Source organism: Panthera onca, chromosome B3 (genome assembly GCF_046562875.1).
Source record: "Panthera onca isolate mPanOnc1 chromosome B3, mPanOnc1 haplotype 2, whole genome shotgun sequence".
Classification (NCBI taxonomy): Eukaryota; Metazoa; Chordata; class Mammalia; order Carnivora; family Felidae; genus Panthera; species Panthera onca.
Window position 1 is genome coordinate 4,996,510 of NC_138344.1, and position 21,592 is coordinate 5,018,101.

The 21,592-nt window shown below is 44.0% G+C and overlaps 1 protein-coding gene across 1 annotated transcript in view; it reads left to right on the forward strand.

Annotated features, from left to right (window-relative positions):
• Positions 1-21,592, forward strand: part of IQGAP1 (IQ motif containing GTPase activating protein 1) — a 101,347-nt gene that overhangs the window by 59,569 nt on the left and 20,186 nt on the right. Inside the window, exons 16-26 of the mRNA XM_078449048.2 lie at positions 9,320-9,410; positions 9,596-9,763; positions 10,480-10,622; positions 15,336-15,506; positions 16,202-16,285; positions 16,380-16,451; positions 16,546-16,615; positions 16,990-17,198; positions 18,653-18,808; positions 19,033-19,196; positions 20,157-20,381. Of these exons, the coding sequence (XP_078305174.1) occupies positions 9,320-9,410; positions 9,596-9,763; positions 10,480-10,622; positions 15,336-15,506; positions 16,202-16,285; positions 16,380-16,451; positions 16,546-16,615; positions 16,990-17,198; positions 18,653-18,808; positions 19,033-19,196; positions 20,157-20,381 (1,553 nt within the window). The remainder of the gene's footprint in view (positions 1-9,319; positions 9,411-9,595; positions 9,764-10,479; positions 10,623-15,335; positions 15,507-16,201; positions 16,286-16,379; positions 16,452-16,545; positions 16,616-16,989; positions 17,199-18,652; positions 18,809-19,032; positions 19,197-20,156; positions 20,382-21,592) is intronic.

Here is a 21,592-nt window from a genome sequence, read left to right on the forward strand (position 1 = left end):
AGGGCCAGTGGTGGTGGCGTTTGTTTTTGCTACCATATAAGTCCAGAAGGAATCTTAGATCTGACTGACAGAGGAGTGGGCTTTGAGAGAATGAGCCAGGTCTGGTTCCCTAAAAAAGGAAACCTCTAAAAAAGGAAAGTCACTGGGGCACACAACTTGTACCTGCTCTCACATGCTGTGAGCCTGACTGCTCCTTTTGTTTGGGTCGTGGGAGTTAAAGTTTTAGAGGATGTGACTAGAGTTTGAAGCATTTCCTTTTGCAGGGGAGTAACTTTCAGGATCCATCAAAAGGGGAGGAAGGGGGGCGGAGTTAGGGGAAAATTTCCTTGATAGTGCCAGGCCCAGCTGTGTAGACAAGTATTTGGAGGAATTGGCTTTTTTTAGGCCTCAGCTTAGCAGTTCCTCTGAGCCATTTTTGGGAGTGGTTTTAAAAATAATCATCTGAGTTCTAAAATTAGCGAACAAAAATCTTAATTTAAATTCGGTCTGTAGTTTTCTTGTGATATCTTTGTGTCTGGTTTTGGTATCAGGGTAATACCGGCCTCAAAGAATGAACTGGGAAGTATAACTTCCTCTTCTAGGTTTTAGAAGAGTTTCTAAAGGACTGCTGTGATTGTTCTTTAGACGTTTGGTAGAATTCACCAGCGAAGCCATATGGCCCTATGTTTTTGTTTGTTTGTTTTTGTAGAATGTGTTTCCATGTCTGTGTTTGTTATAGGCCTATTCGGATTTTTTTTCCAGTATTCTTTATTCCTCCTTCCCTTTCTTGTTGCCCTCTGGGAATTCTGTTATGCATATATTGATATTATTAATGGTGTCCACAGGTTTCTGAGGCTTGATTCATTTTTTTCCTCATTCTTTTTTCATAACTGTTCCTTAGACTGGATATTGTTCCTCAGACTGTAAATTTAAATTGACCTATCTTCGGGCGCCTGGGTGGATGCCCAAATGGTTAAGCATTTGACTCTCGGTTTTAGCTCACGTCATGATTTCATGGTTCGTGGGTTTGAACCCTGAGCTGGGCTCTGTGTTGACAGCGCAGAGCCTGCTGGGGGTTCGTTCTCTCTCTCTCTCTCTCTCTCTCTCTCTCTCTCTCTCAAAATAAATAAAATAAATAAACTTTAAAATAAATACACAAACAGACCTGTCATCTTCAAGTTCACTGACTCTGTTTTGCGTGCTCAAATCTGCTGAGTCCCTCCAGTAAATTTTTCATCTCAGTTATTGTACTTTTCAACTCCAGAATTTCATTTTAAAAAAAAATAATTTGTTTCTTTATTGCTATTCTCTGGTAAGATACTGTTCTTATACTTTAAGTTTTTTAGACATGGTTTCCTTTAATTTTTTGAACATATTTAAAATAGATAATTTAAGTCTGTTTGCTTTTTTCCCCTGTTTGAACCATGCTTTCCTGTTTCTTTCTTTTTTTCACTTTGGTAGTTTCATAGAATTTTCTTTTTTTCTTGTTATTCCCTTTTTAAATTTTAATTCCAGTATAATTACATTATATTATATTATATTATATTATATTATATTATATTATATTAGTTTCAGGTATATGATACAATGATTCAACAGTTCTGTACATTACTCAGTGCTCATCATGGTAAGTGTACTCTTTAATCCCCATCATCTATTTCATCCATGCCCTCCACCCATCTCCCCTCTGGTAACCATCTGGTTTAGTTAAGAGTCTTTTTTTCTTTTTATTCATTTGTTTTGTTTCTTAAATTCCACATATGAGTGAAATCATATGGTATTTGTCTTTCTCTGAGTGACTTCACTTAGCATAACACTCTTTAGCTCTATCGACGTCATTGCATACGGCAAGATTTCATTTTTTTTTAAAATTTTTTTAATCTTTATTTATTTTTGAGAGAAAGAGAGAGAGTGAGAGAGCAAGCAGGGAAGCAACAGAGAGAGGAGAGACAGGATCCGAAGCAGGCTCCAGGCTCTAAGCTATTAGTACAGAGCCTGATGCGGGACTCGAACTCATGATCTGCAAGTTCATGATCTGAGCCAAAGTCAGATGTGCAACCAATTGAGCCACCCAGGTGCCCCAGTTTCATTCTTTTTTGTGTGTGTGTGTGATTTTTTAAAATTTATTTTTGAGACAGAGACAGAGCATGAGCAGGGGAGGGGCACAGAGGGAGGGAGACACAGAATCTGAAGCAGGCTCCAGGCTCTGAGCTGTCAGCGCAGAGCCCGACACGGGGCTGAACTCATAGACCGTGAGATCATGACCTGAGCCAAAGTCAGACGCTTAACCGACTGAGCCACCCAGGCGCCCCCCTTCTCCCCACCGATTTCATTCTTTTTTATAGCTGAGTAGTATTCCATTGGATGAGAATACCACATCTTCTGTATCCATTCATCTATTGATGGGCAGTTAGGCTGCTTCCATTATTTGGCTATTGTAAATAATGCTGCTAGAAACATAAGGGTGCATATATCTTTTCAAATTAGTGTTTTTTGTATTCTTTGGATAAATACCCAGTAGTTGAAATTATTGGATCATATGGTAGTTGTATTTTTAATTTTTTTTTTCAAGCAAAACATCTCATATCTTTATTACTGAACCACCCTACTGGTGCAGAAGCAAAGTAACAGAAGAATCATTTCCTGGATAAAACATGTCTATTGTTCAGGTAGTAATGATGCTGATAGAGTGACAGGATATGAGCAGCATAAATATGTATGCCATCTCATGTGGAATTCCTTACAGACCCAGCTTGGTTCTTCTCCAGTGCCTCCTCTTGGAGTTGTACCTGATTTTATTACCAGTTTTCATCCATCCTGGAAAAATGGGGAATGGAACGATTCTGCATTTGTCTCTTGGCCAGGAATTGCTTTATCCTGAGAGTCTTTGAGAAGACATGGTGAGGAACTGCACATACCATGATGGTGGAGAAAAGGAGAGAGCTATTTCTAATTTTTGAGGAACCCCCATACTCCTTTCCACAGTGGCTGTATCAGTGTGCACTCCCACCAACAGTGCACAAGGGTTCCTTTTTTTTCCATATCCTTGCCAACACACTTGTTGTTTCTTGTGCTTTTGATTTTAACCATTCTGACAGGTGTGAGGTGATACCTTATTTTGGTTTTGATTTGCATTGCCCTGATGATTAGTGATATTGAACATCTTTTCATGTGTCGGCCATCTGTATGTCTTTGGGGAAATGTGTCTTCCTGTCTTCTGCCCATTTTTAATTGGATTGTTTTTTGGGTGTTGAGTTGTATAAGTTGTTTACATATTTTGGATACTAATCCTTTATCAGATATGTCATTTGCAAATATCTTCTTCCATTCAGTAGGTTGCCTTTTAGTTTTGTTGATCATTTCCTCTGCTGTGCATAAGCTTTTTATTTTGATGTAGTCCCTTGCCTGTTGTTTCCCTTGCCTCAGGAGCCATATCTAGAAAAATGTTGGCTATGGCCAGCCCCTGTCAGAGAAATTACCGCCTGGGCTCTCTTATAGGATTTTTGTGGTTTCAGGTCTCACATTTAGGTTCTTAATCCATTTTGAGTTTACTTTTGTGGATGGTGTAAGAAATGGTCCAGTTTCATTCTTTTGCATGTAGCTGTCCAGTTTTCCCATCAGCATTTGTTGAAGAGACTTTTTCCCATTGCATATTCTTGCCTCCTTTATTGAAGATTATTGACCGTGTAATCGTGGGTTTATTCCTGGACTGTCTATTCTGCTCCATTGATCCAAGTGTCTTTTTTTTTGTGCTAGTACCATACAGTTTTGATTGCAACAGCTTTGTAGTATAACTTGAAATCTGGGTTTGTGATACCTCCAGTTTGGTTTTTCTTTTTTAAGATTGCTTTGGGTATTCAGCATCTTTTATGGTTCCATACAAATTTTAGGATTATATTAGTTCTGTGAAAAATGTTGTTGGTATTTTGATGAGGATTGCGTTAAATCTGTAGGTTGCTTTGGGTAGTATGGACATTTTGACAATATTAATTCTTCCAATCCATGAGCATGGAATGTCTTTCCATTTGTGTCATCTTCAATTTCTTTCATCGGTGGTTTTTGAGTTTTCAGATTCAGGTCTTTTATCTCTTTGGTTAAGTTTATTCCCGGGTATTTTATTATTTTTGGTGCAATTGTAAATGGGATTGTTTCCTTAATTTCTCTTTCTGCTACCTCATTATTAGTGTATAGAAACGCAATGGATTTCTCTATGTTGATCTTGTATCCTGTGATGTTACTGAATTCATTTATCAGTTCCAGCAGTGTTTTGGTGGAGACTTCAGGGTTTTCAATATATGATACCATGTCATCTGCAAATAGTGAAAGTTTTACTTTTTCCATATCAATTTAGATGCCTTTTATTTCTTTCTCTTTCTCATTGCTGTGGTTAGGACTTCAGTACTATGTTGAATAAAAGTGGTGAGAGTGGACATCCTTGTCTTGTTCCTGACCTTAGGGGGAAAGCTCTCAGTTTTTCACCATTGAGTATGATGTTAGCTGTGAGTTCTTCATATATGGCCTTTATTATGTTGACACATGTTCCCTCTAAACTTACTTTTTTTTTTTTTTAACAGTATGTATTTTTAAGTTTTTATTTATTTTTGAAAGAGAGAGAGCATGAATGGGGAAGGGGTAGAGAGAGATGGGGACAGAGGATCTGAAGCGGGCTCTGCTCTGAGCCCGATATGGTGCTCGAACTCCTAAACCATGAGATCATAACCTGAGCCATAGTCAGATCCTTAACCAACTGAGCCACCCAGGCACCCCCCTCTCAACCTACTTTGTTGAGGATTTTTATCATGAATGGATGTTGTACTTTGTCAAATCTTGCTTTCTTATTTCTTTGCATGTCTTGTAATTTTTTTTGTTGAAAACTGGACATTTTATAATGGGGCAACTCTGGAAATCAGAGTCTATCCCTTCCTCAAGGTTTATTGTTGTCTTTTGTTAATGTTGTCTGTTTAGTAACTTTCAATCCTGTTACGTCATATGTGGCCACTGAAGTCTCTGCTTAATTAGCTAGAAGTCATCTAATGGTTAGGCAGAGTATTTTTTTTTTTTTAAGTTTATTTATTTTGAGAGAGAGAGAGGGACAGAGAGTGAGGGACAGAGAGAATCCCAAGCAAGCTCCACACTGTCACCACAGAGCCTTACACGGGGCTCAAACTCACAAACTGTGAGATCATGACCTGAGCCAAAATCAAGAGTCAGACGCTCAACTGACTAAGCCACCCAGGGGCCCATAGGCAGAGTATTTTTAAATGCCTAGAACCAATAAAACTCCCAGCTTTTGCTGAGGGCCAGTGTGCATGTTGGGGTGCATCTTCAACACTCAGCCAGGTACTTTGCAATTCTGTCTTACCCTTCACTTCATGCTTGCCCAAAACTTCACGATTGGCCAGAGGTGAGCCCTTACAGCCTTATCGGATCTTTTCTGAGCATGTGCACAACTCACAGATGTATTATGGCCTTCTGGATTCCCATCTCAGGAGTATGTCAGAGGCTTCCAAAGCTCTCTGTGGACATCTCGTTCTCAAATTTTCCTTTTTAAGCTTTTTGGTTAGCTTACTGTTTGCCTTAATTTTTATCCACTGCTCTAGACATTTGTGATGTTAAACAAGTGCCTCTTACTGTTTTTGATAAATGCCCCTGGAGAAAAGGCTGTTTGCACAGGGCATGCTCTAAGTCAGTTCAGATGAAGACAGCCTTGCTTGGTCTTCTAGGGATCTACCTACCAGGTCAGCTAGTGACAGTTCTCTGGGAATAGAAGGGGCTCTGAGGGAGGTGTGTGTGTGTGTGTGTGTGTGTGTGTGTGTGTGTGTGTGTGTGGTGGGGGGAGACAGATGGAAATGGGGCCATTTGAAATGCCACAAAGCTCACAGTTGTTAATGAAATTCAGCGGTTATTCTTGAATAAACTGATTACTGCAAGCATTTGGTCAACTTACGTAGTTTTGAAAAAGTTGCCTCTGATGGTTTTTGCCAGTGTTTTTGTTGCTTTTATGTAGGAGAGGATTTTCAGAAGTCCTTACTGGACTATTTTCACTGATGGTCACTTCTCTCTTCATTTAAATTTAGTGTTTTTGGAATACTTGTTAAAGTAGATTCCTAATCATTGGGTAGTAATATCTGCATGCTAAGACATGGACATCAGGGAGTCTCCAGGGTTCCTTTTGTAATTACAGGTGTGAATGACTTGTAACTCTCTGTTCTGCTCCCCCCGCTACGGTGTGTGTACATACATACGTGCACGTGGCTAAAAATCAGCTGTGTGCACCAGCGCGACTGTACCAGTTGTTGGAATATTGAGATACTTTTGTTCGGTCCGCTGCTGCTGCCCTGACAATGTGTGCCACCCCCGGTTCTTGCTCTTTCCCTGGACTTTGGCCGTGCAGCAACTAAAGGATTAATAGCCAGTCCAGCGGGCCATAGGACTGCTCTTCAGATTGTTGAGTGCTTGTGTTGCATTGTTGATGCGTGTGTTGTATAGATGCATGTATTTGTGTGTTGACGTGTGTATGTATATGTATGGTGTAGTTTGTGTGTGTGTGTGTGTATATGTGGCATGGTTTGCATGTATGATAAGTAATATCTCAATGTTATTTAATATTAAATTAATATTCGTTAATAATTTAATAATATTTTATTTGTCATCACACATGCAAATCATGCCCCATGTGACAGGAGAGACTTAAGGGGTAAGAAGTGCCCTCTGGAGGTGTGTGAGTTTGTGCTGTGCACACACACACAGAATGGCCACTCTTTGCCCCTTCTCCCTTTCCTTTCCCCATATTTACCTACAATCATTGCCCACTCTTTTTGGTTCTTATTTCTGGTTTCTGTCTCTTTACCTCTTCTGAATGCAGCCAGTGTGCAAGTGTCAGCCTTGTTAAGGGGCAGAATTTCAGTATATTTTATGTAGCATTTTCACATTAAGTCTTTTATCTCGGTATTCTCCACGGTATCTAGCCTAGAGTTTTAACTCTCTGCTCAATGATTTGTGTCAATCTTGGATGGTCTCTTTAGAGTGTGTGGGGGCATCTGGGTTTTTTGTCATCTTATTTGATCTGATTGGAGCTGAGAGAACCTGTCCTTTCCTTACACTGGGATGAGGTGGTGTGTGTCTCTTTCCTCCTTCAGTCTGGTGACGCCATTCCTATATCATCTTTCCCTGCCACACCCGACACACCCATCTGTTCCCTTCTCTCGCTTCCGCTTCCGCTGCTCTCGCCCGCCTGCTTCTTAGGGGAGCGTGCATGTGTTTGTTTTGATTGTTTTGCCTCAGTCTGCCTGGGGCAGAGAAGGCACAACTCAGAATGGTCAGAATTCTTGGTAAGCTGGGCCTTTCTCTGAATGCAGGGGACATTGTGCCAAACCTCCCAGCTCTGTGTACAGTAGATTTCTGCTCAGGGGTATCTGATGTGCGATTAACCTAAAAGTGAACCAAAAAGGGCCTGGTTCTGTGGGAATACTTTTGTTTTTATGTGCGACGACTTTCAGGCTGCCGCTTCTGGAGATTACGCCTCCAGCCCTCTAGTGTGTGATTTCTCAGTTTACGTTGTCACAGACCTGGAGCTGACTCACCATATTGTCTCCCGTTGAAACTATTGCTTAGCATTTCCAGTATTTATTGATACGATTTTAGGGGGATCGTGTGCGGCCGTTTTGTTTTCAGTACCAGAAAGTGACTAGTGGTAGGAACGTGCTAACTTCTGAAGCTCTTAGGTGATATGTTCATGCATTCTATTTGTCCGTGTACTCATTTCCTTTCCCCAGTGTCAGTTTCTTAAAATTGGGACAGCGCCTCTTAAGATTCTAAGCCCAGCATTTACTTTAATTTGCTTAAATGACGTTTTTTCCTAAAACTCTGCATTTGAAAGGAATACATCACAGCTTTCAACGTCCCATGGCTTCCTTTGGCTTTCTCCTGTCACCAAGGTGCTTTGGCCACTGCCTCGCTCTGCTGATTGAAACATTGTCTCTCTCTCCACAATAATGTGGGAGGAAAGGGAAGCTTCCTCTGAGGTTTTGCTAGACTGTTGGGCCTCCTGAGGACACTGAGAAGGTCTGCTTTGCCCTGCTTCATCTGGCAGCGTAATTGTAGTTCCTGCTCCCGGTTGTCTCATTGGTGCCTTGGCAGGTTATATGTACACCAAGCACTTAGAATGGAGTTTTGATCTGCTATTTACCCCAAATGCTATTAGCTCAAGCCTGAGAAACAGTTAATTTTATTGGATCTGCCAGGATCACCTCAAACATGACTCTCTCAGCCTGGCCACTTCAAAACCTGAGGTGTCTTGCCTTTTCTGGAGAAGACTGCTGTATTAATCTTCAGTATTGGTGCTTTCTATTGAGACTTTTGGGGACATTAACAAACAGAGGACCCTCACTGTTGGGAGACGGTTGAAACTTCTGTAACCTCAGTATGACCACTGAAATCTAAGTTGGTATCAGAGGTTTCCAGTTCTGACTCTGACACTGACACAGGTGGATGTGGTAGAATCTGTCCCCTCACAGCAGTGAGTACCTGGGGCTAATCCCTAGTGACGTGCCCAAGTCACAGAGTGTTAGCCAGATTCTTGGAAATTAGAAGATACCAGAGGACGTTTCTGCCAACCCCAGTCTGTTTGACATGTCTTTCAGCGCAAACGATTGCCAATAAGCTACTTAAAAAAAATGTCTAAGACTTACTTAGAAAGAGGGAAGCAAGCCACTGGTTTTATTTCCTATCAATCCCCAGTATTCAACCTGGACTGCACTGTGGACCAGTGAGACTTTTGTTGGCCATGCTGAGCAAACTAATCGCTGTTTATTATGTTTCTGTGTGGAAATGTGTTTTTAAGTTTCCAACAACTGACGTAACATTCAAGGTTTAGAATATAAGCTGGGGATAAGTTTAGGTTGCCTGTAATGACTCCTGGCTTTACCTGTGGTGAAGTCTGGCAATCTTAAAAACAGCAGTCATAGAGAATATTAACTTCCTTTCAATACTGATGTCAAAGGGGCCTTCTAAAAAAGTACCACATGTTCCTATTCGTGCCGTGGCCCTCGTCGCACTAACGAAGTCCCAGGTCCCTTCCCAGTTTGGTCCTTTGCCGCTCCTAGCTGCTCGTGACTTCCTGAGCCACTTGCATCCATGTTCATGTGATCCGTCCCCTGCATCTGAGGCGTGTCTCATAAGCTTTGACCAGGTTTCGATGCCCAGCCTCTTCCAGTTGGCCGTTCGATGTGTCTTGTATGTTTGGAACTTCTTCTGCCTCTAATTGAGTCTCAGAAGTCCTCTTGATCTCTTGTACCCTAATGTCATGACTCTGATATTGTTTTGCTTTAATGGTGTGTAGGAAACCCAGGACGAGTCAGCGGTGTTATGGTTGGATGAGATTCAAGGTGGAATCTGGCAGTCCAACAAAGACACCCAGGAAGCACAGAGGTGTACGTATGGGTGTTTTATTTCTGTTTCTGGGGGGGGAGGGCGGGGAGGGGGTGGTGCGGTGTCCCCTATCCCAGTCTTCCAGCTTGATAGCCGGAGCGGGGCAGGGGACAGTCTGCCATGGTGACACAGTGTGTGCATTTAGACACTTCTGAACTATTCTCGTCACCCTTCTCTTCTGGGATAGTTGCCCTCGGAATCTATGCCATCAATGAGGCGGTGGACAGTGGTGATGTGGGCAAAACACTGAGCGCCCTTCGTTCCCCTGATGTCGGCTTGTATGGAGTCATCCCTGAGTGTGGTGACACTTACCAGAGTGACCTTGCTGAGGCCAAGAAGAAAAAACTGGCAGCAGGTGAGTTATTGGGAAAGAAATCTGTGCCCTGAAAGGAAGAGCTCGAATCTCTGGGGGCAGCTGTAGGGAAAGGTGTCTTAGTCCAGAAGCTTGGAAGGTAGGCTTGTTTTAAAGTCCCTGAGGAGGTAATGGCTCTATTTAAAAAACAAAAAAACACCCCCTCCCCAGCAAAGACAGCTGTGTTAAAAAGGTCAGTTTCTGAAAAGGCAAGCAAGAAGGATCAAAATATTTGACTAGTTGTCTTTCATAGGGTGTCATTAGTTCTGATTACCTAATCCAATAGATGCTAGTTAAAAGTAGTTAATCTTCAGAAGGAGGGGGAATAAAGATTTTTCATCCCATTGCATGGCCTTTTTTTTTTTTATTATTAACTGGAGAGGCTGAATGGTTGCAAATCTTTTTATCAGATTAGTTTTCTGACGTGCCAAGTTCTTACATGCAGGCTTTAGAAGGAATAAAGTTAGTCAAGGTTAGTTCCACAATTGGACTTCATACTTTCTTTTTATGACGTTGAAATGAGTGAGCTGAGACATTACAAAGCCATCATTTTGGAGGGACTCAGGATGCCCCTTTACTCTTAGAGATATAAGAAACAGGGTTTTGGAATGGTTCTATTTAGACTGTTAACGCAGCCAGAATAAGCCTGCTGTTTTAGACATAGGAGTGTGGGAAGTGTGGCTCTGGGTTTCTTTTATCTTTCCTTTATTTTCTGTCAGGAGATAACAACAGCAGATGGGTGAAGCATTGGGTGAAGGGTGGATACTATTACTACCACAACCTGGAGACCCAGGAAGGAGGATGGGAGGAACCCGCAGACTTCGTGCAGAACTCAATGCAGCTTTCTCGGGAGGAGATCCAGGTAGGTCACATTTCTTCCCAAGAGAAGAAGCTGAGAGAATGTGTTCTAGAGCGAATATTAGTGAGGAAGATGGGGCCTGTGGTTAGAAGCCCTAGACTGAAATTAAGGCTGTGGAATGAACTACTTGGAGTAGTTTTTTTTTTTTTTTTTTTCTAGTGGTTGGGAATGACTAAAGGCCTAAATTAGTAAGACCTCTGAATTGTAGAATTAAGGCAGATAAATTGTGTGCTCACTAAAGAAAACTTGGATGATCAGGGGAAAAAAAAATGAATAGTTGCTCTGACTCCTCATTAAATGCAGTAAATTTTTTTTATTATTAAAAAACATTTTTTTTTAATGTTTATTTTTGAGAAAGAGAGAGCATGAGCAGGAGAGGAGCATAGAGAGAGGGAGATGCGGAATCTGAAGCAGGCTCCAGGCTCTGAGCTGTCAGCACAGAGCCTGACGCAGGATTCGAGCTCAAGAATTGCGAGATCATGACCTGAGCCAAAGTTGGAGTTTAACTGACTGAGCCATCCAGGCACTCCGTCTACTTCTAGTTTTTAAAGTGAGCCGATGGGGCGCCTGGGTGGCTCAGTCGGTTGAGCGTCTGGCCTTGGCTCGGGTCGTGATCTCACGGTTCATGGGTTTGAGCCCCTCATCGGGCTCTGTGCTGGCAGCTCAGAGCCTGGAGCCTGCTTTGCGTTCTGTGCCTCCCTCTCTCTCTGCCCCTCCCCTGCTCATGCTCTGTCTCTCTCTCAAAAATAAATAAACATTAAAAATTATTAAAGTGAGCCGCTAAGTTTGTGGTGCTTGTGTGTAGGAGCCACGTGTCTTGTCCTTGATGAGCTGTTGAGCACTTGTGACGTTACTTGGTTCTGAGCTCACGCTCGTTAAATTGGAATTGTCTAACGAACATTAGAGAGGACAAGGTATTGAAGGGAGATGTTCTGAGCTCCTATAGGTCATAGTTAGACATATTTTCCCCCCTCCTTATTTGATTATTTTCTTTTACAGATTTAATTTTTTTTTTTTTTTTTTTTAAATAATCTCTACCCCAAACATGGGGCTCGAATTCACAATCTCAAAATCAAGAGTCAGACGCTGTACTGACTGAGCCAGCCAGGCACCCTGATATACTTATTAACAGGCACAAAGATTCCTGGAGAGAGAGGATGGTAAAGGCCATCTGTTTCTGTTGGGCAGTATTTCCCAGGTCCTGTGTAGAATAACTAGTACATCTCCATGTGTAAAAAGCGAAATGGTCCTGTTATTCAGAACGCCTGTCAGAAGGATGAGTTTCTGTCTTGTGTTTGAAGGTCTCCTCTTACCTCCCTGATGTTTGACCTTTTCTGTTAATGATTTCACCGTGACGGAATGTAATGAAAGCCCTTGAACTCCGTGTCAAGTGGGATATAAAGTTGTATCAGAGACTGTCCCTTCCTGATGTTCCCAGTGTGTGCACCCAGCTGGGAACTGAGTACTGACTGCAGGGGGAGGCAGACGGACGCGGATGCTCTAGAAACAGTAACATAGAGGCTACGTAAAGAAGCAGTTAATTGTGCTCTGGACAAAGAAGGCACAGATCACATTTCAGCGGGTGCGGAAAAGAGGAAAGGACTGTGTGGGGAGAGGCATCGAGGACCGGAGGAACATGGGCCATTTTACAGGAGGATGAGTGGTCCTCGTCCCGTTAAGCAGCCTGTGGCCAGGGTGGGGGTGCAGGTCAGGTCAAGTTTCAAAGCCCTAACGTGTTGTGTTAAGGAGGCCAGACTGCATCTTAACTTTTTTTGAGTCATGTGCCGTTGATTATTATATATATTGTTGTTATATATATATATAATCATATTACGTATGATTATATTGTATTATCATTAACCTCCACAGAGACACGCCTATGTAGTGTTTTGTAGATGGACCTAACTAGAATTTTAAACCAGGAGGGATGTTGCTTCACTTTAGTGCATGACCTAGCCTCCCTAAAAAAACCCCAAAAACATAGTGACCATCACATTGGATTCTCGCACTCTCCATTTCAGTGAATCTGGTTTCTTTTCTAAAGCTTACTGTTCATCCTGTCCCTGATTTCATTCTCCCCGTTCCTCACACACCTTGTACTCCTTCTCTCTCAGTTCTGATTATTCTAACATGTAACCTGGATCTGTGCTTTTCTGAATTCAGTGTGTGTGAGTGAGAGAGGGAGAGACGGGCGGGAATTCCCCAGGGATCTTGGGTAAAGTGGAGACCGATTCTGTGGGTGTGAGAGAGGCCTAGGAATCTGCATTTCTGACCAACTCCCAGTGATGCTGATGCCGTCGGTCCAGGGGTATGCTCCTAAGTAGGAGCCCACATACATAATCGTGGCGTTTTCACTGTAAAACAAAACAAAACAAAACAAAACAAAACAAAACAAAACAAAACCACAATATTTTTAAAGCCTATGGAATATTCCTGATTTGGCCTTAACTATAAATTTTTCATGTTTCTTCTTGCTGAATGCCTTCCGACTGAAGGTCATTCTGCCTCTCGCTAATTCATTCTCCATTACCATTCACTTCTTTGCTCACAGCAATACGGTTTCCTGTCCAGCTTTTACTTTAGTAAAAGCTTTAGAGCATATCGATAACCTTTTCATTGCCGAGTTCAGTTAGGAGCTGTCCTCGTATTTGACCTCTTACTCCGTTCTCTTCCTTGAACTCACAACCCCCTGGGCTTCTGCACTACACTTCTGTTCTGCTTCTCCCACTTCTGAGGGCCCGTCTTCATCTCCCTTGCTGCTGCCTTTTCTGTCCCTCCACTTGAATCACATCCGAATTCCACTGGCTTCCTTCTCTTGGTCTGCGTGTTCTTCCTCGATGGCCTCATTCGAGCCCGTGGCTCCAGCTCTCTCCATTGTGCTTGTGAACCCCAGGTCTTGTACTTCCAACTGCAGTCCTCACCGCCTGCTCTACCTTTCCGTTTCCAATCCAGAAGTCCAGCAGACGCCTCTAACATAGTCCCACAGCAAAACAGGCTGAAATGGTAAATAAAGGTATATTTTAGGGGTACCTGGCTGGCTTAGTTGGAAGAGTGTGTGACTCTTGATCTCCGGGTTGTGCGTTTGAGCCCTGCGTTGGGTGTAGAGGTTACTTAAAAATAAAAAAGTCTTTAATGTTTATGTGTAAAAATTTTTTTGAGAGAGAGGAAGAATGAGCAGGGGAGGCACAGAGAAGAGGGGGACAGAGGATCCACAGTGGGCTCTGTGCTGACAGCAGACAGCCTGATGCAGGGCTTGAACTCACGAACCATGAAATCGTGACCTGAGCCAAAGTCAGACCTCAACCGACAGAGCCACTCGGGTGCCCCCAAAATAAAAAATCTTTTAAAAAAACCCAAAAACCAAAAAGTGTTTTTTTTCTCACATAAAATAATTCTGGAGTCAGGTAGTCCAGCAAAGGTGTGGCGGCTCCAGGATGCCATCTGTTCCCAGGGTCTGTCTTTCTCCTCTGTCATTCTCAGCACGTGGTTTCCGCTCTCAAGGACCCTGTCATCTGGAACGGTGGCTTGGAGCTCCAGCCATCCAGTTACCAGTTCAGGCAGGAAGTAGGAAGGGAGAGAGAGAGCAAAAAAGGCCTGATGCCAGCTGTCTGTCTGTCTCTCTTTTTTTTAATGTTTATTTTTGAGAGAGCGAGCGAGCACAAGCAGGGGAGGGGCAGAGAGAGAGGGAGATTCAGAATCCGAAGCAGGCTCCAGGCTCCGAGCCGTCAGCACAGAGCCCAACGCGGGGCTCCAACTCACGGACTGCCAGGTCACGACCTGAGCCGAAGTTAGACGCTTAACTGGCTGAGCCGTCGAGGTGCCCCTCTCTGTCTCTCTCTTAAGGAACTTTTCCAAAGGTCTTCACAGACTGCTGCTAACACCACATGCACCGTCTACACCCCCAGCTCGTGTAGTCTTTTAGCTGCACATGTTGTTGGCCAGAGAAAACATGCCGAGGCTCTAAGATCAAGGAGAAGGGGAACGTGGATTAGGCAGGTCACCAGGTGTCCTCATCGTTCCTGCTGCTGCTGCTGCCCCCACTCAGAGCCGGGCCACCTCTCACTTGCATCGCAGCAGCAGTGTCCTCAGTCACCTGCTCACGCGGCCCTGCCAGCTCCTCTGATAACAGTGCTGCTTGTCTAAAAATAAGTCTGATGGGGGCGCCAGGCTGGCCCAGTCGGAAGAGCACGCGGCTCTTTATCTGGGGGTCATGAATTTGAGCCCCACATTGGGTGTAGAGTTTACTGAAATAAATATTTTTTACCAGTCTGATGGCTTTATTCCTCTTTTGCAAGTTTGCTGGTTCTCTGCTCGTGGTCACAGTCCATACACTCCAGGCTACCTTTCTAGACCATTTGCAATCCGGGCATTCCCCTGGTGTCCTTCCTCTGCTCTGGCATTCCAGGGGCCGCTGGGACTTGGTACCCAGCCCTGTGTTAGCACCTGCACTCCGTCCTCTTGTTAGCAAGCACAGTTCCCGGCAGTCAGTGCCAGGTGGGTGAGTGAGTGAAGGAGATCACATAGGAGGAAGCAATATCATATGTTTGTGACTTTTATTTTTTGGATGGGAGAACATCTCGGCCTTTCGTTCCCACTGCCACTTAAAGATCTAGGACAGACTTAGAAAGCCGTGAGGGTTGGCGTGTACGCTGTGGATGAGAGTTTGTGTCCATTTTCTCCTATGTATGTCTTCCCCTGTGACCAAATGTTTTTCAGAGCTCCATCTCTGGGGTGACTGCTGCATACAACCGAGAACAGCTTTGGCTAGCCAACGAAGGCTTGATCACCAAGCTGCAGGCTTGTTGCCGCGGGTACTTGGTTCGACAGGAATTCCGATCCAGGATGAATTTCCTGAAGAAACAAATCCCTGCCATCACCTGCATTCAGGTATCCCAGCGTCTGTTATACAGATGGCAAGTGGGCTTCTAGAGCAGGGGTAATGAGTGGTCCGCTCTTGAGATCAAGTGGGCTTTTTGCCCCCTGTGACCTCTTCTTGGTCTCTCCCTTTTTTGACAAGTATTTTCTCTTTGTTACTGCTACAGTCAGAACGGTCGGAGCGTGCTGGGTGGTTTTAGGGGTGAGCGGTCCAGTCCAAAAGCCATTCTTGGGCACCTCATTATCTTCTAACACTGTTCCTTTGTGTGAGATTTGAGTATTGAGGGAAACAGCTGTGGTATTACTACAGTGACAGGGCAGCATGGTGTCCTGGGAAGAATTCGGAATTACGAGTTAAGGCCCCAGCATTTCCGGTAGTGGTGAACCCTGCTAAGTTCATTTCCTTGTCCGTAGATGGGAATACTAAAACTTCTCTTCCTCACCTGGTTTGTTGTAAAGAGCCAGTATGGGGACCTGTGGGGGTGCCCTTAAAAGGTGTGAAGTGCTGCACTAACGTTAGGAGCGTGGAAGTTAGCGTGCTGTCCCGGCGGAGGCACGACCCACGCCCTCATTCCCCAGCACTGGAGGGCGTGGGCCTGTTGAAAGCTTCATCATGAATCTCACATGGGTAATCTGTCAAGATGAGATTTTAACATCCTCTGATCCTCGGGAAGTAATATGTCAACTGTAATGTTTGATGGTTTCAGTCACAGTGGAGGGGATACAAGCAGAAGAAGGCGTACCAAGATCGCTTAGCTTACCTGCGTGCCCACAAAGATGAAGTTATAAAGGTATGGTAGTCCGACAGGGATTCTCAGTGTGGGGCATGAGTGACATGTGTTGAGAAGAAGGACTGTTCTCATTTCCAGGATCCCTTTTCCACAGATTCAGTCCCTGGCAAGGATGCACCAGGCCAGAAAGCGCTATAGAGATCGCCTGCAGTATTTCCAAGACCACGTGAGTACCCTCGGTGTGAGGACCGATAGAATTAGTTTTGCCGTATCGTTGGTGGACAAGCGAACAAAGGAATTTCTTCTTCTTTGTTCCTTAGATAAATGACATTATCAAAATCCAGGCTTTTATTCGGGCAAACAAAGCTCGTGATGACTACAAGACTCTCAGTGAGTAACTGTGCTCAGCAGACAAGAGTTGAGGCAGTGGTTGAGAGCCATCGGGTTCTGGGTATTCTCCGCGGATCTCTTTTCTGGTCTTACAGGCAAGGCTTGGGGGTGGGGTGCTGCTTGTGACGTAAGCCCCTTTGCTAACCCCGTGGCTTGATGTTTTGTTGCTTGCTGTGTCAGCCTCTTTCATGGCGTAGCGGTAGCATGACCAAGAACACTGTACTTGCTGACTGTCCTTGCACATCTCACAAATAAACAAATGACTTAAGTGTGAATAGAGTTATTTTTTCCAAACAATGCTGACGTTTCCTCAAGATTTAGAACTTTTGCTGCTAAATCTCTCCCGTGTCTGACACATATTTTCTTTCTGTCAGTCAATGCTGAGGATCCTCCTATGATTGTGGTCCGAAAATTTGTGCACCTGCTTGACCAAAGTGACCAGGATTTCCAGGAGGAGCTCGACCTGATGAAGATGCGAGAAGAGGTCATTACCCTCATTCGTTCTAACCAGCAGCTGGAGAATGACCTCAATCTCATGGATATCAAAATCGGGCTGCTCGTGAAGAATAAAATCACACTGCAGGTAGGCCCAGCGCCATCCGTGGCCTTGCCCCCCCGCCTCCCCGATTCCGACCTGCAGAGGGGTGGGCGCTGGCTTTCTTCTCAGCTAATGCCATACATTCTTTAAAGTTACATGAGAAATGAAATAATTCTTTAGCAGAATTTAAATAGAGAAAAGAAGATAAAAACCATCCCGTGATTCCACCACCCAGTAATCATTTTGTATCCTACATTTTCACTTAATATTAGAGCATAAGGTGCTTCCCATGTGATAAGTAGTCATAAATAATTTTTTAATGTTTATTTAAAATAAATTTTTTAATGTTTATTTTTGTGGGAGAGAGAGAGACAGAGAGACAGAGGGAGAGAGTGTGAGCGGGGGAGGGGCAGAGAGCCAGAGACACAGAATCTGAAACAGGCTCCAGGATCTGAGCTGTCAGCACAGAGCCCGACACGGGGCTCGAACTCAAGAACTGTGAGATCATGACCTGAGCCAAAGTTAGACGGTTAACCAACTGAGCCACCTGGGTGCCCTTAAAATGTTTTATTTTTGAGAGAGAGGGAGAGAGCGAGTGAAGGAGTGGCAATGAGTGAGGGGGGCAGAGGAGCCAAAGTGGGCTCTGTGCTGACAGCAGCAAGCCCAGTGTGGGGCACAAACTCACAAACTGTGAGATCATGACCTAAGTCAAAGTCAGATGCTCAACCAACTGAGCCACCCAAGCGCCCCATCGTAAATATTTTTAATGGCAACAGCTATTTGACATTTAGGTTGTTTTTCTAGTTTGTAGTACAGATAACCTTACAGTTAATGTCTCCGTGAATACGTAGCTTTTATGGTACTTAATGCTTTCCTTTAAGATAGATTCCCAGAGGGGCGCCTGGGTGGCTCAGTCGGTTAAGCATCCGACTTCAGCTCAGGTCATGATCTTATGGCTCATGGGTTTGAGTCCCAGGTTGGGCTCTGTGTGACAGCTCAGAGCCTGAAGCCTGCTTTTGATTCTGTCTCCCCTTCTCTCGCTGTCCCCCCACCCCCCGCCCCAGCTCATGTTCTGTTTCCTTCTCCTTCAAAATTAAAAATAAACATTAAAAAAAAAAAAATTCTCAGATGTTGGGTTTCCTGAGCCAGTGGGTATTTTTATGGCTCAGGTTCTTTTCTTTTCTTTTCTTTTCTTTTCTTTTCTTTTCTTTTCTTTTCTTTTCTCTAAGATTTTAAGTAATCTCCACACCCAACATGGGGTTTGAACTCACGACCCCAAGAACAAGAGTCACAGGCTCTACTGACTGAGCCTGCCAGGTGCCCCTATGGTGTAGGTTAATAGGGAGGTGGAGGTAGGAGTAGATTGACTGGTGTGATGAAAGCAGGGTACAGTGTCGTGATTCTGAAATAGTTGATGGCATCTGCCACTGCAGCAGACCTTCCTGCAAGTGTTTTGGGTGCTTTAGTTTTTTGATTTACATGTATGTTTTTGTTTACAGGATGTGGTTTCCCACAGTAAAAAACTTACTAAAAAAAATAAAGAACAGTTATCTGATATGATGATGCTAAATAAGCAGAAAGGAGGTCTCAAGGCTTTGAGCAAGGAGAAGAGAGAGAAACTGGAAGCTTATCAACATCTGTTTTATTTATTACAGGTGAGTGGTTCCTGGAGTTGGTATTGTAGGCTTTGGCTTCCTTTCCCACAAGAAAACCTTAGCCATAAATCTCAGAGTATTTCTCATTTCCACTGAGGGGTGAGCAAAGGGCTGTCTTCTTTGTTTTTTATGCACACTCTAAACCTTTAAGTTTAAAAGAACATGAATATTTGTGTCAGCCTTTATATTATCTAGAGATTACTTATCTCTTGGTTTTATTTCAGACCAACCCCACCTATTTGGCGAAGCTGATCTTTCAGATGCCCCAGAATAAGTCCACCAAGTTCATGGACTCTGTAATCTTCACCCTGTACAACTATGCGTCCAACCAGCGAGAGGAGTACCTGCTCTTACGGCTCTTTAAGACAGCCCTCCAGGAGGAGATCAAGTATGAACAGACTGCTGCTGGGCATGGAACCCTGTCCCACTGCCATCCACACTCATACTTTGGGATTCAGGCCTCCCCGTACCTTTGCTTTGAACTCAGTTAACATTATGATCTGTGTGAAATACTCCAGAGAAGCTCCCCCCGACCCCCGCTTTTTTTTAAAGTTTATTTTGAGAAAGAAAGAGTGTGAGCAGAAGGGCAGAGAGAGAGAGGGAGAGAGGATCCCAAGCAGGCTCCGCGCTGTCAGCACAGAGCCTGATGTAGAGTTTCAACTCACAAACCATGAGATCATGACCTGAGCCGAAACCAAGAGTAAGAGGCAGATGCTTAACCAACAGAGCCACCCAGGCGCCTCGGGAAGGTTCTACTTTTTAAGTCACTAATATAAAGTGTTGCTGCTTTGAGGAAGTGGTAGAATAAGAGATTTGCTAAAGCGATTTTAGGAAGATTCTATATTAAAAAAAAATTTTTTTTAATGTTTATTTTTGAGAAAGAGAGAAACAGTGCAAGTGGGGAAGGGGCAGACAGAGAGGGAGACACAGAATCCCACGTAGGCTCCAGGCTCTGAGCTGTCAGCATGGAGCCCAATGTGGGGCTCAAACCCATGAACCATGAGATCATGACCTGAGCCGAAGTCGGATGCTCAACTGACTGAGCCACCTGGGCACCCTGGATGATTCTATATTAAGATATGATTTTTTAAAAGCTGATCCGAACATGAAGATTTCACATTTTTATCTAAAAAAGTACCCGTTCATGTTCCCATGATTGAGTTTGCAAGCAGCAGGCTGTCCTGGGTTTAGGTCAGTGTCGGTAAATGTTTCTAGAGAAAGAGCACATACCTCTTTCCTTCCAACTATTTCTTTTTCTAGGAGATGGGGTCTCTAAGTAGGAACTCGATCTTTACATTGATAAAGTCTGTGATTATTTTAAAATGAATTTGCATTTGATGTTTTATAGGTCAAAAGTAGATCAGATTCAGGAGATCGTGACAGGAAATCCTACAGTTATTAAGATGGTTGTGAGTTTCAACAGAGGTGCCCGGGGCCAGAACGCCCTACGACAGATCTTGGCCCCTGTTGTGAAGGAGATTATGGATGACAAATCTCTCAACATCAAAACTGACCCTGTGGATATATACAAATCTTGGGTTAATCAGATGGAGTCTCAGACAGGAGAGGCAAGGTATGGTAACCATAACACCTTTTTCTTTTGTTTCCATTATTTTGTTTTTTTAAGCAGCTAACTTCTGATTTATAAACTGATAATTATTCAAGTAGTTTTTCCCTAGAAACTTCTTAAAATGTTGACCTCATAATTGATTCACTTATTTGGCAGATATTTACTGAGTGCTTGCTATGTGCCAGGCACTGTGTTAGACATACACACAATAATGAATGAAACAGGCAAGCTCTCTGCCCTCTGTTCATTGTTATTGTGTGGGAGAGACAGGTACATAGAAATGAAATCACAAATTGAGAATTTTACATTACATTCAACTATAATGGAGGGCACAAGACAGAGCTAACTTGGGTAGAGTGGTTGGGGAAAGCCTCTCTGAGAAGGTGAAATTTCACTTAGCTGAGGCCTAAAGGTTAAGATCGTGTCAGTCTTGCCGAGAGCTGGCTGCAGAGTATTCACGTCTGAACGCTCTGAGGTGGAAGGAGCTTGGGGGTCTGGGACCTGAAGGGACACTGGCCGGACTAGAGATGCAGTCAGATGGGACGCCTTATCTGAGGGAGATCAGTGGGTCTGGTTAAAGTGGGGGAGCTTGGCGTGGGGCTGCCTTGGAGTACTGGGAGTGGGCTGGACCAGCTACGTCAACGTAACTCAGGGGACTTCTCTGCTGGGGCAGTAGTTTGACCACCAACAGCAATGCCTCCAAAGAAAGGTGTGCCAGTAGAATGTGGGTAATGCTGGAAAAGTACAGTTCACAGAGGCAGCATGTTTCTGGTTTTATCTGGTTTGGGTGAGCAGTTTGGTCCAGGGTGGTTCTTCCCGGTGGTCGTGGAGTCAGGTTAGATCGTGTGCAAAGATCTCTGGAGCTTAGGAGGAGTGGCTGTCTGTATCCTCGCTATGCGGAGTGTGGTCTGTGGACCAGAAACCGGAAAGCACCTATGGCTCTCTCTCAGCACACTGTTTAGTTCAGCTGGTGTTTTTCCTAGCCAGACTTCCTCAGTGAGGGGAGCAGTGTGTCGATTATATCCTGGCCCAGGCTCCTTCCCTTCTTGGACTGATTTGTACGCTGGCACCAGCTCGCACTTTGGTGCTGCTCGGTATGCCGCTACTTTCCAGGGACCTGGCCCCCAGGCAGAGAGGAAGGTGCACTCTGGATAGAGAACCGAACGCTTTGCTGACTCCGAGAAAGGGCTTATCCCCTATTGGGATCATTTGGC